Source organism: Triplophysa rosa, linkage group LG22 (assembly GCF_024868665.1).
Source record: "Triplophysa rosa linkage group LG22, Trosa_1v2, whole genome shotgun sequence".
NCBI lineage: Eukaryota > Metazoa > Chordata > Actinopteri > Cypriniformes > Nemacheilidae > Triplophysa > Triplophysa rosa.
In genome coordinates, this window is record NC_079911.1 from 11,032,652 (window position 1) to 11,049,378 (window position 16,727).

General features: G+C 37.1%; 1 protein-coding gene and 1 long non-coding RNA gene across 6 annotated transcripts in view; one reads left to right on the forward strand and one right to left on the reverse strand.

Annotated features, from left to right (window-relative positions):
• The window catches only part of LOC130545853 (uncharacterized), a 66,504-nt gene extending 52,468 nt beyond the window's left edge, over positions 1 to 14,036 (forward strand). For both annotated transcript variants that reach the window (XR_008961721.1, XR_008961720.1), the window contains exons 4-10: positions 3,936 to 4,072; positions 8,097 to 8,237; positions 8,381 to 8,487; positions 8,910 to 9,016; positions 10,691 to 10,790; positions 12,921 to 13,081; positions 13,931 to 14,036. This is a non-coding gene — a long non-coding RNA (uncharacterized LOC130545853). The remainder of the gene's footprint in view (positions 1 to 3,935; positions 4,073 to 8,096; positions 8,238 to 8,380; positions 8,488 to 8,909; positions 9,017 to 10,690; positions 10,791 to 12,920; positions 13,082 to 13,930) is intronic.
• Positions 5,933 to 16,100, reverse strand: inpp5kb (inositol polyphosphate-5-phosphatase Kb). Of its 4 annotated transcripts, XM_057320708.1 has the most exons (14): positions 15,917 to 16,100; positions 15,574 to 15,645; positions 12,936 to 13,040; positions 12,441 to 12,549; positions 11,902 to 12,018; positions 10,885 to 11,060; positions 10,673 to 10,784; positions 10,190 to 10,299; positions 10,025 to 10,051; positions 8,927 to 9,134; positions 8,372 to 8,509; positions 8,126 to 8,209; positions 7,628 to 7,732; positions 5,933 to 7,534 (listed from the first exon to the last, which is right to left on the reverse strand). In XM_057320708.1, exons 2-14 carry the CDS (start codon positions 15,618 to 15,620, stop codon positions 7,466 to 7,468), a joined length of 1,407 nt encoding a protein of 468 aa, XP_057176691.1. In that variant the 5' UTR covers positions 15,621 to 15,645; positions 15,917 to 16,100; the 3' UTR covers positions 5,933 to 7,465. The 4 variants fall into 4 exon arrangements, with proteins under 4 accessions (XP_057176691.1, XP_057176692.1, XP_057176688.1 ...); XM_057320709.1 differs by lacking the exon at positions 15,574 to 15,645 and having other exon boundaries at positions 15,917 to 16,099; XM_057320705.1 differs by lacking the exons at positions 15,574 to 15,645; positions 15,917 to 16,100 and adding an exon at positions 13,898 to 14,854.
• Between the last annotated feature and the right edge of the window lie 627 nt (positions 16,101 to 16,727).

Consider the following 16,727-nt stretch of genomic DNA (forward strand, 5'->3'; position numbering starts at 1 on the left):
TAATACCGTTTTGGCTCAAAGTGCCTTTTAAGAGATCCGGCTAATCACAGCAGGCATTTTAATTGAGCAAGATATTAACGCCGGTGTAACTCGGACGGTGGTCTGATGACAATGCGCTTGTTCAAAGGTAGCCTATGTAAAGTGGGCGATTTAACTCTTTCACTTCTGTTCTCGTATAGCTCTGGTAGAAAGGTGCACTCACAATGACAAAGTTACGGGTTTGAATCCCTGGAAACACATTGGCTGCCTTAAATGCGCAATGACTTTAAGAATGTCCGTCAAATGTAAATGTTATGCTATTTCAATATACAGTATAGATGTGGGTGTTCTGTTAACAACACTGAAATCTTCTACAAAACGTTGTTCTTTTTTCCTTCTTGCAATAACATAAACTGAGACTTTCATACGCCGGCCATCTCGAGTCACTTCCTACATTTGAAAGTAATTTAATCTGTTGATTTTATTTGCCTCATTAGGATTGTATTTCAATTCAACGCAATCCAATTTAGCCTCGGGACGTTCACAAAAACAAAACTTTGAAGCGCGAGCCCATTTGTGCGTAGATTAGAGTGCACAGTTTAGTCTCAAATGCAGTATATATTAGCAGGGATGAAGTTGCCTGCAGAGTTTGGTGTTTAAAAAAAAAGCTTGCTTAAGGCCCTCACGCCTTCTCCATGATGTTGCCTGTTTCCAAACTCCAGCAGTGACATCTAGTCGTGAGATGGAGAACTACACCTGGAGGCAGAAGAAGATGCTAGAGTGATATTAACTTCATAGTGACTTATAAATCAATAGTTCCTGCTGTGTCTGTTTCATGTTTGAATTTGATGTAAACTATAGAAGTCAGAGAGGTTTGATTCTGGATGTCTGCAGTAGGCATTTACAGTAATATAGATCAAGGGGTTTAATAGAGAATCTGTGGAGGTGCTGGGGTTAGGGAAGGGGTTATGCTGGGGGTCAGTGAAGAAAATACATAAAACACACTTAACAAGGCTTAATTAAATAAAAAAAACACTTTTCACATTTTAAAACATAAAATAAATATATTCATTATTTAGGCTATTATTATGAAAAAGAATCGGCACTAATTCTTTTTTTAATAATATTCGGCTCTTTACATTAAAAATATTATTATGTTTTTTTTTTTTTTTCATTTTGAAATATTAAAAACAAATATATTATTTTCTAATTATTATGAATAACACTGAATGAATTAAATTGTGAATGTCACCAATCAAATATTTAATGATCAAATAAGCATTATTCTTAGAAAGAGAAAACATCACCCATGTCAATAAGGATTTTACTGTTTAATTTTACAGAATGTTCACGTATTTCTGTAACGGGGTAAAAACGCGGTACTTTACAAAAATGTTACGTTTTTACCCCAGCTGCTGGAATATGACCATTTTTGTGGATTTAAATAAAAAATAGTTTGTGCACATTCTGGAGTTTATGCCAGCTCAATGACAACCTTCAGGATTTTTTTAACGATGTGAACTTTTTTACCCATTTCTCAAAAAGATTTTCAGATGTCCTTGTCAGGTTACAGTATGCATTTTGTTTTTGTTTAAAGGAGACATCACATGAAAACCCCACTTTTTCTGTTTAAGTGCTATAATCGGGTCCCCGGTGCATCTAGCAACCCAGAAAACGTGAAAAATAAGAACCCAGTAAGTTTGTTTTGGTGTGCCTTTCCCTGCAAGCATGTGAGAAATCGAGCCGTTCAGATTTCGCTCCGATTGTGACGTCCAAAGCTGATTTTATTATAATCTTACGGCCCCTTAATCTACACAGTTCCACCCACCACCGCGCTCCGCCATTGTTGTTTTCATAAGCGACAGCGGTGTACGTGACGCCATGGCTAAAGTTCGTGGACAACATGCAATGTAGTCGCTGCACAGAGTCCAAACCTAGGAAGAGACAGGAGTGGATTTATTTTATTTTTAGTGGAAATCCCTCAGAAACCATAAATAAAAACCTGCTTGTTTGAGCGAATCACTTCAAACCGGAGTGCTTTTTCAACCTGGGACAGTACAAGCAGGATTAGCTTCAAAGTTGTTCCTCAAGAGGGATCGAGACCGACTGAACCAGACAAAACTGCCGATGTAAGTAATATTTATCAACAGTCTGAATTGATGTAAATGTACCGTATATATAGGAGGATAACGTTAGCATATGATAGCGAAGGGAGCTAAGTCAGTCACGGGCTAAATAGAACATTCAAAGCCAGTGTTAAACTTACTGTATATAAGTGCAGATGGACACTTGGAGTTTAGCTGTATGAATGTTAATACATTATGTGCGTTAATATGTTCAGCTGTGGCAAGCTGTTTGTTTTGCTAATGAACAGGGGCGAACACTGGGGTTAGTTTCGTTTTAAACGTCTCAAATCATTCGTGTTTAGGCTGAAAAATCTGTCACAGCAAACTAGCTCTTGTGTGTGTAACGTTATAACTTGTCAATGACAAGCGCTAAAATCCATGTAATTCCGCTGAGATCTGCAGTGGATTCCGTGTATTTTAGGTAAGCATACATGCACAACGTAAGAGCATTAGGATTCGCTGTTTGCTGTGACTGATTTTTTAATCTCCGGACGAATGATTTGAGACGTTTAAGACGAAACTAACCGCAGAGGAATTCAGGAAATATCATTTAGCTAAACCATTGCCACTACACGTGTGTTGTGTTGACACACCGGACAGAAGGGGGTGGGGTTCACTGTAACTCATTATCAGTTAAAGAGACATGCACCAAAACGGGTTACTGTGAGCAGCTATTTTTGACGAGGCAAGAAGGGTTTTGTTTACACAGCCAATGAGTGTTTTTAAGCAAAATATGTTCCAGACATTTCATGAAGACCCTAATAAATTATACCAACTTGTTGAAAGTGCTGGTCTGAGGAGACCTTTAAACTGTTCCCTGTCACTGTGACCTCTGTGCATAAAGGGTTAAAGCAATAGTGGTTCACACCAAAAAGTATGAAATTCTGAAGTTCGTTCGTTTTAACATTCGAGTAATGCTCAAATAGCAGCTACAAGCTTTAATAAATCGAATGCACCGAAAACAAGTATGTGTGAGCACTCACGCAGAGGCTCACAGATCTCATTTCCAGAGCGTTCTATAGGAAACACGCTGAAGGTTTGCGGGTCAAAACAGTGATTGTCTGTTTGTAGTCACAGCGGCGCGTGTAAGCTGCACCTCACCTTCATGCTGTGTATCCAGGTCCAGTTTCAGCAGGTGAGAACAGGCGCAGTTAATAAACCTCACGTCTGCTCCCTGTGGAAATCAACCAGAACCTGGCCTACAAGAATGACTCAGATTCCTCTCCCTACAATGTTTTATTCATGAGAATTTTCGCTAGATATATTCTTTTTTTCCCTCTGAGAGAAACAAGTCTTTCTTGTCCGCTTGTAGACTACCGGACCCAATCACTTCTCAGCTCCCAGCGGACTGATCTCAGACCTGTAGTCTTATGTCCTGCGGTAGCGGCGGAGGTCAAAGAACAGTGATTTAACTAATAAAAGCGGTATTGCTTGTTAGTCCCAGGTTACATGAAGAATTGTTTTCTCTCAGAAGATTACAGGTCCTTTTTAAGAGTGCAATAACTTGCTCTCAAGCTTTTCTCCCATGAGAAATATAGAGCTGTACCTTTTTTAAGATCAGGTAGATATGGCCAAGTGTTTTTTTAATATGGCTGGTTCCTTCCCTTCAAGAGTCTTGGACTAATTCTGGATTATTTGTGGCCTGAAATCATCTTCAAACAGCAGGTAGCATAGTCTGTAATATACTGTAATTTCTTTCAGTAAGAGAGTAAAAGAATATGAGTTTCACACTCAGTTTTGACATGAAGAGCTTTTGTCCAGTCAAGGCTGTTCTCACTTTCAGTGAACACTGTGAATGAAGATTTCTCTCTCTTTCAATATTTCTTGCAGATCGTCTCTGCTTCTGGCTAATGAGGACATTGATTACACAAACTGAAGACTGTGCAGATGGAGCTGGACCCTGCATCGCATCACAGAATCTTACCCATCCCTTACATTCATCTGCTTACATTCACCAGCAACCTACGGTATTGCTCTATAATGTTGCCTTGTTAAAACTGTTACACATACAGTACAATGTTGCAACAGAAAAGAAAAGGTAAAGAATTTGAGTAAAAAAAGATGGGGTGCCAGAAAAAAAGTACAATTTTTGTTATTTTACTATTTGCATTTCTGTAATTTAACATTTTTAAAGCATTTCAAACATACAGTAACATTCCATAAAATATTTTTTTTTTTTGCACTGTATCAGTATTTAGTTTTTGTCAGAATTATATATATTTTTTTAATTAACCCACTGGGGTGGTACACTTTCATAAGTACACCTTTGCACCTAATTGACTGAGAGTATATCGTCGCTGTCCTTCCAAAACCTCGAATGTCCAAATTTGCTAGTTTTCAGAGAAGGGTAAAAACATTGTAGTTTTTAAATGATTACATACTGTGTTGTCAAAGTTGACAAGCACTTTTTAATACTTTTTATTAGTTGGATATTTGCAAAATCCAGTGACAAACATAAAGGGTGACTAATAATAATGATTTATGATATCACCAAATATGGATATACAAGGTTTTAGAAGAACAGTAGTGATATATTAGTACCTCAGAGGTACTGTACATATTGGTACCAATACCAAATACATATCTGTACTTAAATGTTACATACAGTATTAGGATCTTTTTAAAGGGTACCATCCCAGAGACAGCTTGGGTACATTTTTGACCATTTATTATTTACAGTAGATTACACTGAAGTCCAACCCAAACGTTGTGTGTCTAGTGTGGACACTAAAAGCTCGCTAAAGCAAATCTGCAGCTTTGTTTAATGCATTGACATAAACTCCTCTGAAATAGGGCGAAAGATATTCAGTCCTGACCTTTTAAAGTAGCCAATAGCAGGGGCTCTAAATTTTCCATGATCTAGAGAGCTTTTGATTGGTCTTTTTTATTTTGATGAGAAGCCGAAGTGCAGAATGATGTCATAAAATTGTTGATCCATTTTTGTGGAAGTGGACGTTTTGTAAGTTTTGAATGCTTAAACAATATTTTCAGAATATGAAGTTTGTCAGTGTGTTGGGTCATTTAAGTATATCCTTAGGGAACATGTTCTAAAAGCCCAAAACTTCCCAATTTTATATCATGGGGACTTTAAGGAATGTCAGCGTGTAAAACAATATTTTGTACCAACCAAATGCTATCCTATTTTTTTACATTGTTGCATCATAAAGCCAACCATAGAGAGCTTTTAATGTGCTATTCTGAACATGCACATCAGGTCCAAAACATTTGTGCTCATTGCCTTTTGGATATCACTTTCATTATGACATCATGAAGGTCATTTCCTTTTTTTTGTGCCTCTATATTCGCTTCCCCTCTCTATCGTGTCTTTGCTTTAGCCTTAAATGCCTCCAATCCATGATTCAGATTTAGTGGGCCATTAAAAAGTTTTACAGCCCCGGTGACATCATGGGCCAGTTGGATGTGTTAGGGAATATGAATCTCCCGGGTCCGTAATGCTTAGTGTCCTCCCCTAGGAAGATTTTCCTCTTTTGCGATCCCTGGGTGTGAGGTCTCAGCGGCTGGTATGATACAACAGGAGACAAAATTCCCACCTAATTACTCTAATTATTGCCTTTTTGTCTTTAATGCTTTTAATTAAATTGCCTCAGTTTAATCTATCGCAGCACTTTAATTTTGTCGGAGCTCTCAGCCCAAGCTTTTACAAGATAATAAAACAGTATATCAATATTGAAGACATTCATATCCTTATAGTGGAGTTTATTGCCTCCTAGGAACAGCAGCATAGGCGGTCAAATAAACATTACAAAGCCCAGCTGTGATGTGCACTCAGGTGTGAGTCGACAAAGAAAATGAAAGCCACAACAGAATAATGTAAAATACATTACAACATTTATTTTAAGTCCATCAGTCATTTATTTTCTCTTTTACTGATTTACGCACCTTCTTGGAATATACAAAAACCTTTTGTGCCCTATGAATATATCATACGAGATTGAGCAGATTTGGACAGGTAAAGGACAAACACATCCTTTCTCCTATAGTTCGTTTAGATAAAAAGACCCTATGGATGTTTTCTAGGTCTACTATCCTAAGTATAGATTTACTGTCTGCACAAGAACGAGTAGTTCTAGTGGCATTGTTTTATAGCTCATGATCACTGGCTCTGACTCACATTGTGTTCTTTGTTCTGGTTTGGACGTGGTGTTACCTCCTACTAGAGCTTTCCAGACTGATTTATAGCTATAATTATCAATGAAAATGCTCCTAGAGGGAAAACCACACAATATCTGCCGGGCTGAGTACTGTACACTGTTAGGTGCTGTAAAACCCTGTGTGCATATCTCAGACTATTGAAACGGAATACAAACAGGAGAATAATAAAGTAAACAGCGCCCCCTGGAGTAAATGACAGGAACCTTGGAGAAAAATTACAGACGAAAATAGAGAGCAATATTGAGTGAATTAAATATTCAGACATTACAATATTGTGTTTATCGGCTTCAGAAACATTTTAATAAATTTAACGTAAATGATAAGTGGTCAAATCAACTCGTTGCATTAACAGAATACAGTTACAGTAAATATAACATTAACCAAATAAAGTTCAAAAGTTGTTACAGAAATACAGATTATTGCAAAATTTATGATTTTGGGCAGGTCTGATGTTTAAAAAAACAACTCTGTAAAATGTGTATTTCTGTAAAATTATTCTGCGATATGATAAACTGCATATTTCTAATTTATTAGTATAATAGAATAAATTTTTAATATTAACAGTACTACAGTATTGGATTTACCACAACCTCCCCTTATCCAAACCCAGCATTCACTTGCTACCTCAGAATAAAGTTCATTCTGATAAGGAAAGCCCTAAGAGACTAAACAAACTTTGGTAATCTTAAACTGATATCATTGCTGTCCTGCCGAAACCTTGTATCTCCATATTTCATGATTTTTATTTTTTGCCATAAATCATTATTATGAGTCACCCTTTATGTCTGTCACTGGGTTTTTGCAAATATCTTACCAATGCAAAGTATTAAAAAGTGCTTGTCAACTTTGACAACACAGTATTTAATCATTTAAAAAGTGTTTTCTCTATTTCCAAAAAAACAGCGAATTTGGACATCCAATATAAATGTAGTAGGTTCAAAACTATTTATATTCCATTAATACAGTGCAACATATGCACTACAAGCTACAGAATCAACAGAGTGCAGCAATTTGAGGAGGGAGAAAACTATCAGTTGCATTTAAGGAGTTTTAAAGCCTGAGAGACAATTGTAGACGGCTGTTTCACAATCATTTACATTTTAAAACCAACTGAAAGCTGATTCCAAATCAGATCTCATATTTTAATGTTTGGTGAGCATATGTCCAGCAGATCAGCAAATACTGAGTTACTTTTCAAATCCGTTGATGTTCTCAGGAATCAGACCCTCCATCATAGCTCGCTCAGACTGTAGAATCTGGAAGAAGTAAACAGCAGGTGAATCAGTAGGTTTATAAGCCTCATGCATAGAGATGCATATGTGGGAAAGAGAAGAGAGAGGGAAGCCCACCTGGAAAGTTGGACATAAAGCAATGAGGCTCTGCATGTTGCTGCTGTAGTATCCAAGCACATAGTCCCCTGCCAGCAGGGGGAGCTCATCCTTACTAATAATGACCTTAAAGAGAAAACATCCCCCATGTCATATTTACCAAGAGGTCAAAGATGACCCAATAGATGCAGTAAATGACACCAACTGGACCAATATGCCATTTTTAATTTTTTTACCATTTAAAAATAATGTATAGAGATTCCCATTACGAAGAGCAATCTTATCTATTTTTTACATTTTTTTTCAGATCTGAGCATACAGAATAATATTCACAATAAAACTGACCTGATCTTTTAAGATTTTATTCATTTTCATGAATTTTCTAGGCTTGAAAAAATCCTGGTTCTCTATAATAATGGAAAGTTACTGTATCCTGCCTCAACATCAACACTATTAATGTCTTTGTTAACATCAGTAATATCATCATCAGCTCTTTTTCAGTGTATAAGTCTGCCGTACCGTCACGACTTCCCCATTGGCAGCTACATCATCATCTTTGACCCAGGCGAAGGTGATGTAATCTGAAGGACTTCTGAAGCCAATCTGCACACAGAGATATAAATCACCTCTGGTTAGTGACCTGCTTCATGATACCCATCTCCTTTTTGTCTCTTTCATGGTTTTGTTCATCCATCAACCATTCTCTCTCTCTCTCTCTCTCTCTCTCTCTCTCTCTCTCTCTCTCTCTCTCTCTCTCTCTCTCACCTTGTAAAGTCCAATCCAGTCCCATGTTGAGGCTTCAAAGGTTTCCAGAATGGTGTAGGTGAGTGTGGCATCTTCATCTGCGCTCCAGAGTCCCTCTGCGGTCAGTGTGACCAGAGGTGTGTCCACCTTCTTTCTCATCTACATTTAAACCAATAATCGTCAATCTTAATTTACCTTATTAATGTATTTTGCTATATTTGATTTGTAGTCCAAATATACCTAAATTAATCCACGCTTAAGTAATGTCAGAATAAACTGCATTGCAAACCATTTGACTGAACATTCACATTGTCTGTCATTAATTCAATCTTCAGGAAGAAAGTGAAATAAAATAGATGAACAAACTCTTAAACAACCCACAAGTTTTCAGGGTATCAAAATTATTACGTTTTGGGACTTTTATTTCATGTCTGTTAGCTTTTGTCAAAAACAAGTCTTTTCAATACCTTTTTTTAAAGTAAGTATTTCTTTGCCCAGTAAAATTAACCAAAAATATTGTAAAAAATGTCAACATGCGTTTTTTTGTGTGTTTTGATAGCAGTACATTATTCGTACCTCCAGACGGAAAGTCCCTATGACGGGTTTGTGGTCACTGATCCCGTACGAGACATCACAGGTGTACATGTCCTGAATCATTTTAACCAGGTATTCATCATCATCATCTGCTGGCGATGTTATTGATCCGCTCTCATCATTCTCAGTAGCTTTGGGCTTTATTCTCCACAAGATCCGATCCGTCCAGGCTGGCTTCCGCTTCTTACCACTAAACATTGAGCCAAAACAGAAAAAAGACTCTTATTCAAGACAGTTTGCTATGTTTAAAACAGAATACTCCTCACGTACTGTATGTACTTCTCACTGCGTATAGTGTTTTGTATACAATATACAGCCTGATATTTAAAAAATAGGAAAAATCTATCAAATAGTGTGTTTCAAATAAAGTAGGGCCTACATTGTTGTCATAAGAACTTTGCATTGTGATCAGTATGCAAACTGCTTCCTTTAAGTTAAATTAAAAATATTATATGTCAGACTCATTCTGTATAGCTACACTTGAAGATACCGATCAAATTATGTGGATATCATAAAAAAATATAGAAATACATCAAACAGCAGCAAATCGGAGAGAGATGAGCATTCTACACACATAAAAGCAGAGCGTGACATGCAGTGATCAGTAACATGCTGACAGCTCTCCAAGACCTCTTTTCCACACCCACTGACACACTGACAGCTTTTGTGCTATTAAATAACTCCAGAGACTGTGTGTGGTCATGTTAAAGGTGAAGGCTCTGATAGACGGGGTGGATGGACGGATGGAGGAAGAAATATGTATAATCAGTCTACATCATACTCTTTAGAAAACATTTCCACTTCCTCTGATACATCAGATCAAGCTAAGGTTTACTGGCCTTGCTCTTCTAACAGCGAACAGCAAAACAAAAATTCCTGCAATATAAACTCATCCAGACACCTTAACAAAGTGGACAAGCTACAACATACAAATGCACAACATTACATTTGTATAAATATGATTGAAATATTTACTAAACATCCAAAGGGAGAGTATACTGGGTTTGTATGTGATAGGATGTGATGGTGAGTAAAGGTAGACAATACAACCATGCAACAAACACAATTTTTCTGTCTTACATAAAGCCAAACAACGTCCTCTGTGCTCTGTGTGGAGAAAGAATGATTGTAAATTTCAATAAAATGTGTTCGATGTCATAAAGTGGCGATCTGAGTCTCTATGTTCATACGCTGAGAATAGTGTGCTTGTATTGGTTTTGGATTGTGTGAGTTGTGTGGATGTACCTTGTATCGTATGTCTCGGAAAAACGGTCAAACTTGTATGTGGGCTTGAAACACAAAGGTCCTTCTTCGAACTCTTGAAGGATAGGTTCATTCTTCTTCATCATTGTCAACTAAGAGCCAAAATAGTAAGGAAAAAAGAAACAACAAAACACAATTTTGGAGTAAAACAGAATCTGTTTTCAACTAGAAAGAACTATCATCTATTAATAATTTGTCAAGACTGAGCAAAATACAGTATATTGCATTGTGTGTCAAAGTGCATTGTGGGATTTCTTTTTCTTAAAAGATGTCTTTCTGTTTACTATTTAGAACAGGCTTTATTTTTGAAGCTTGTGTGATGCCAAAAAATTGATGGATGGATTTAATTTATTTTTCTCATTTAATCTTTATTTTGCTATAAATAAAGATTAAATGAGTTGTTTTGACATATAAAATCTGTATGTATGTGGTGGTAAATGTGTCATATTTGTGCTTTTGCCTGACCTGATCTTTTCCCCACAGCAGATTAAAGCGCCCGTTGTTGATCGAGGAGCGGAGGAAGTGCATCCCGTGATCAGCAATACGAAAGTTCAGATCACCAAACCAGAAGACTACCCTAACAGTAGGTCAAAGAGTAAGGCAACAGAAAAATATGAGGACCACATTGTATTCATAATCGCAGCAAATCTGCATTCAAGTCAGGAGTTTGTACTGACTTGTGGTCAAGCACGCGCGGCGTGTTGTAAATATCAAAATCTTGCGTGTCCAGTATGTATTCAAACTCATCCATCCGTTGCAAGGCGTAGTTCATATGAGCAGCCAGATGACAGTTCAGAAAACACAACAAGTGACCGTAGAAGGAGAAACGTACAGAGACACCACCTTTATTCCCCTGAGGAAAACAAATATTTTAAATGTATTTCATTATTATTAGTCTAAAATATAAAATATTGTTAGTACTAAACTGTATATAAGTCTGTCTTTTCCAAAAACAGTTTTGACAGTTCTCACTGTCAAAAATATTGCCCATTTTACCCTCAATTCACCCTGCTTGTTGTGGGGTTAAACATGTTTAGGAGATTTTGAGGCACCATTACAAACTAAAATACAGCCACGGAAATAATTCAGACACTATTCCAATTTTTTTCTAGATGTATTGTGGCCATTCCAGTCCAGTGTCTGTTGAATTTCAACAAAATCAAATCTCAGGAGTGACATAAAGTCATCCAACAGCAATGTGAAAGACTGACAACATGACAAGACACATGAAAACTTCGATAAAAATCAAGGTTATCACATAGAAAAATATTTTTTGAACTTTTCTGTGCAAATATAACTGTTGTATTACTTAAAAGTGAATATGAACTTGTTTTCAAAAATACTTTTGAAATGGTCTTACTTTTTTCCGCAGCTGTATATGGGAATATACTGGATAAAATATAATGCAATATAATAAATAATACATTTACAATATTGGACCCAAGTGCTTATATTTTTTATATATGAAAAGCGGCAATTCCTATGTATTATTCAATATATTGTAATATATTATTATTCTATACTATATGTTTTCAAATGTGTATTAAATGAGTTGATATATTCACAGTTAATATATAGAAAAAGTATATTTTCTTTGCTTAAGGGGATTTGGTTCTCCAAACTTGAACCAATGTGAAACCAGTGTTAAATTCATCATGTCTGCAAAGTTTAAGAATGTAAACACTGTCCCATACCCAGTCTCCAAACAGTCCTGTGCGGGTGTATGTGCTTTGAATATCTCTGATGAAGGGAAGGTGGATCTGCTTTGCAAACAATAACAACAGCAAACCCTGCATCCTTACCGATGTCACCTGAGAGGAGCAAAGATCAATTGTGCTTATCATCATTGTGATCAAAGAAATAACAAGTTGTCAACTGTTATTAAAATCAAAACACACAAACACTGAGTGTACAGTAGGCCTATTTGTAAGCTACTGGAAATTCCTGAAATATTTATTAATGTTTTTAAATTGAAAGCTAATTAGTTATGAAAGGCATATGGGGGGGGCACGGATTAAATGTGTGGTTGCGTTACATAAATACTCTGGTGTGAAACAAAGCCTCTAGTGTTCTCATTGGCCTGCATTGAACAATGAAGCTTAACAAGCTTAATGAGCAGGCAGTTCATCATCCTGCTCTTTGGTTCTCTAAGGCTTGCTGTTGCAACTGCATGAAACACAGCAAGACACTCATGAACACATCCACTCCAACCTGAATCTTTGTATAGCTATACCTTGACATAACCATTTGGTGCCAGTGTGTCCATGAGAAGGCGACACCATGAATCCTCATATATGAGGTCAGATACATATCTTGCCGGAGCGGCATTCACTTCCTGTAGCCTGCAACACAAACACATCTGCTTACATTATTAATGAAATTAAATGTAAGGTTTTGTTTTTCTTTTCATTTAAATCTGTCCTTTCAATTTATTTTTGTTTCCTTAACCTTGCCTCTGAACTTTTTGTAGTTTTTTAGTCGTGTTTATAGTCATATTTAAGTTTTCGTATTTTACGAACTAAAATGGTAAATTTTTACGTATTTTTCGTACTAAAGTAATATTTTATTTAGTTTTGTTAGATTTGGAGTCAAGAAAATGTATTTTATTGTTTAGTGTCAGTGTTTAATTTTTTTAAATAATTTAAAATTACTTGTGAATTATGTAACTATCTAAACAGGCAGTGATTGTATCTTAGGTGATCATGTTTTTCAGGTGACAGTAACTCACCCAATCACATAGAGGTCAGTGGCCGGGTGTAAGTCGAGCTGCAGTAATGACCTCACATCAGCTGGCGGCTCTGCCGTGCCAACATTCCACGTGACCATGTGCAGCCTGAACCAGAGAAAAGGGAAGAAACAGAACAGCATGCACATGTAACTAAATATATTCAATATTGTCATAGCTGTGTGAAAGAATAAAAAAACTAGATTTTTTTTATTACATGCAAGAATTTGCTGGGACTCCTTAATTACCAATTTCACACTTTTTATCACTCCAGCATAACACAAGGGATAGTTCACTGATAAATGAAAATTATTTTACTCTCATGTCATTCCTAACCTGTATGACTACACAAAAGAAGATATTTTGAAGAATGTTGGTAACCAAACAACATCGACCCCCATTGACTTCCGTTGTATGGATACAAAACCACCGAGACATTTCTCAGAATCTTCTTTTGTGTTCCACAGAAAAAAGAGTTTTATATAGCTTTTGAAAGGCATAAGGATGAATAAACGATGACAGAATTTTCATTTTTGGGTGAACTATCCCTTTAGCCGAATCAACTTACAAATGAACTTTTTATTAAGGTAACTATTTCCCCCTTGGTATTATGAAAGCATTTAAAACTGTAAATAATGCAAAGGATTTTGCATAACTAATACTGTTTAAAATATACGATTCTATATACAGTTCTGCCATTAAGGTATTTTATAGATTTTAATGTGAATGCATGTTTTAAGATTTAGAGTCAGTATTTTCAGCTTCATATTTAAATCCAAAGTCTCCAAAATCTCTAAATCTATTACTAACAGATACATCTAACATCTCTGGACAATCAAATGATGATAAACATAATCCTGACATTATCACTGAACATCACAAAGTACACAGCAAACAGCAAGAGATACAGATCAGAGGCAGAAAATCGGATGTTGAGGATTTTTCACATCTGTGCATTCAGACACCTGAAAGACTCTTTGTTTGTGTATCTTCCACAGAGATGAAAGGCTTCATCCAGCGTGCGGGACACTTCCTCATTTGCTTCATCATCTGAGCTGAGATCTTCCAGACATGTGAGCAGCTGAGCGATCCGCTGACGCAGTATCATTCGTCCTGAAGTAGACTGAGACCCAGTGCTGGATGTGCTGTCTGAGCGAGCACGCGGTATGTCCAACACGTCACACATCTTACTGCTGTTTGTCCACAACTCAACTGATGGACTGAGACCAAATTTGTGCAAACCAAAAGATCAGTTTGTAGATAGATTCATTATCATGCTGTATCTTATTCAAATTCTGTTCGGATGTCCAGTGTACTTAAATCCGCAGTGGATCTTTCTCTTCCAAGTTAAAGCAAAAAGTAATATCTCTGGAGTTTCAAAAGAGAAAGAGTCCCAGGAAAACATTCACATGATCTCCTTTGACCTTTTAGTCAAAAAAGGATTTAAAAATAGCCGAGCCTCTTAGAATCACATGGACAGTCCTTTATTTTGATTTGCTGGTTGTTCTCATTGCGTCCCTTCCGGCGCTGTTAGTGGAAGAATGGATGCGTTGGAGTAAAAATGAATTATGGAGTGTTTTATGGGATTAGAAACTAGCGTGGAGCCACATGAAACAGGTTAGGACGGAGTACAAATGCAGAAATAGTTAACAGTCCTGATCTCTAAAACACTGTGCATATTGTGACCGGATTTGAGTGACGAGAGATTTGCGCAGTGGATACATATGAAAAAGGATAAAGCCACCTTTTGGTAATCAGACATTCTTGGGTCTTTGTAAAACAATACACTACAGTGTTTAGGGGATCTTGCTATTAAGATTACCAGTGTAAAACAACACAACTGTTGTGATTAATCAGATTAGTTTATTTTGTTCGTGATTTTGAAATTAAGCTCTCTTAAATCTTCAACACTTTACGAAACCACATAGGTCACCTGTCTGATCCAGATTTATCAAATGTAATTTCCACTAAAGAAAAAGTATTTCACTTGCTTTATTGTTAAACCTATTGTAACTCAGTATCACAATATACTTTTTAATTTCAAGATTATCCAAAATGTACCTGTGTAGAGAGAGCGAGAGAGAGAGAGAGACAGAGAGAGCGAGAGAGAGAGAGAGACGAGAGGGGAGAGAGAGAGAGAGGAGACAAGAGAGGAGAGAGAGAGAGAGAGAGAGAGAGAGAGAGAGAGAGAGGAGACAGAGAGAGAAGCGAGAGCGAGAGAGAGAGAGAGAGAGAGAGAGAGAGAGAGAGAAGAGACAGAGAGAGAGAGGAGAGCAGAGAGAGAGAGAGAGAGAGAGAGAGTGAGAGAGAGAGAGAGAGAGGAGACGAGAGAGAGGACAGAAGAGAGAGAGAGAGAGACAGGAGAGAGAGAGGAGAGAGGAGAGAGACAGAGAGACAGACAGAGGAGAGAGAGAGAGAGAGGGAGGAGAGAGGGAGAGAGAGAGAGAGAGAGAGAGAGAGAGAGAGAGAGAGAGAGAGAGAGAGAGAGAGAGAGAGAGAGAGCAGCAGCAGTCTTGTAACCGTTCTTAAATTCTTCAGAGGATCAAAATTTTCACGATCTCTCCGTCTCACTTATCTCTCCCCTCCTCTTTCTCACCCTCTTCTATTTTTTAAATACATTTGGCTCAATGTGATCGTATACCTGTGAGACTGAAGTCCGTAACCACATCGTTCATTCTGCGCGCTCATACTCGGACCTGCGGAACAACACGTACTACAAAAGCACACAAGTAAATTGTTAGCCTAATTCCGCCTAATAATTCATTTTAGGGACCTTATTTTAGCACATTCATAAAAGCGCACGTTCTTAAACATACAGTATAGTCGTCCATACTTATTTATTGCATATGGCTACAGAAATGAAAGACACTTTGCGGGTCTGGCTAAATCAAACCACCTCTATGTAGCGCAAGACAATCGTCAAAGCAAATGATAGCAGCCATAATCTCTCACATAGATTTTAACAGTCGGTTTAAATGTCTTACCTGCAGTCTCTGTAGCGTTCTCAGATTCTGTCGGTGTTTTAAATGGTTAAATCCGCACTTAACAGGTGTGCGAGAGCGGTTTTGGTTCGGGTTTACTTCCCGCTACTTCCCCGCTGCCTTTACAATCCACAGAAAGCTCTTAAAGCCACAGTGCTTTATTCTTTCATATCGCAAGTATTTGTGAATGAAACAGAGGCTCTCTGTTGATGCTTGTAACTGGTGCGTGCGCCCGCGTGCGTGCGCGCGTGCGCGTGCAATATAGAAAGAATTTTAACTCTTTGCTTTTTCTTTGCCCTATATTCCTGTTCGGTCTAATATATTTCGTTAAGTTTAAATAAAAAAATGCCACAGTCCTTTGCATTCTGTAAACAGTCACGATAATCACATTTTTGAGACGTAAAATCGGCATATTTATAGTAGCCTTCAGGCTAAAACATTGAAACCAATGATAGCACTTATTGTTGTCATATCATTACGAAATTAATTGATTTCCCTTAAATATAAGCTAATTAATCATTTTTCCAATAAGTAACTGAGTCACATATCATAAAAGTTTAGGAACCCTTACGTATTACTCGTTTTTTCCACATTAACTAGGCCTATCCAAAATAAATAAAACTTGCTAGGCCTATATTTTATATTTTCAGTACAGACACCTTTCTCTTGCCATTTTTTTTTTTTTTGAGGTCTCACCGTGGGTTGTTTTTTAAACATATTTAAAGAAGTTACTATTTATGCTGGGCTCTTATTGGGTGTTTTTATTTTATTATTATATGCCTTCAGACGAAAAGGTTTGTAAGGTCAAGAGAAA

Excerpts from the sequence above, each read along its gene's own strand:
- inpp5kb (XM_057320705.1), bottom strand. The coding sequence starts at position 14,118 with ATGTGTGACGTGTTGGACATACCGCGTGCTCGCTCAGACAGCACATCC. Across the intron at positions 12,019-12,440 it reads CACCAAATGGTTATGTCAAG|GTGACATCGGTAAGGATGCA; the intron begins GTATAGCTATAC and ends TGCTCCTCTCAG. Across the intron at positions 7,535-7,627 it reads CTTTATGTCCAACTTTCCAG|ATTCTACAGTCTGAGCGAGC; the intron begins GTGGGCTTCCCT and ends TACTTCTTCCAG.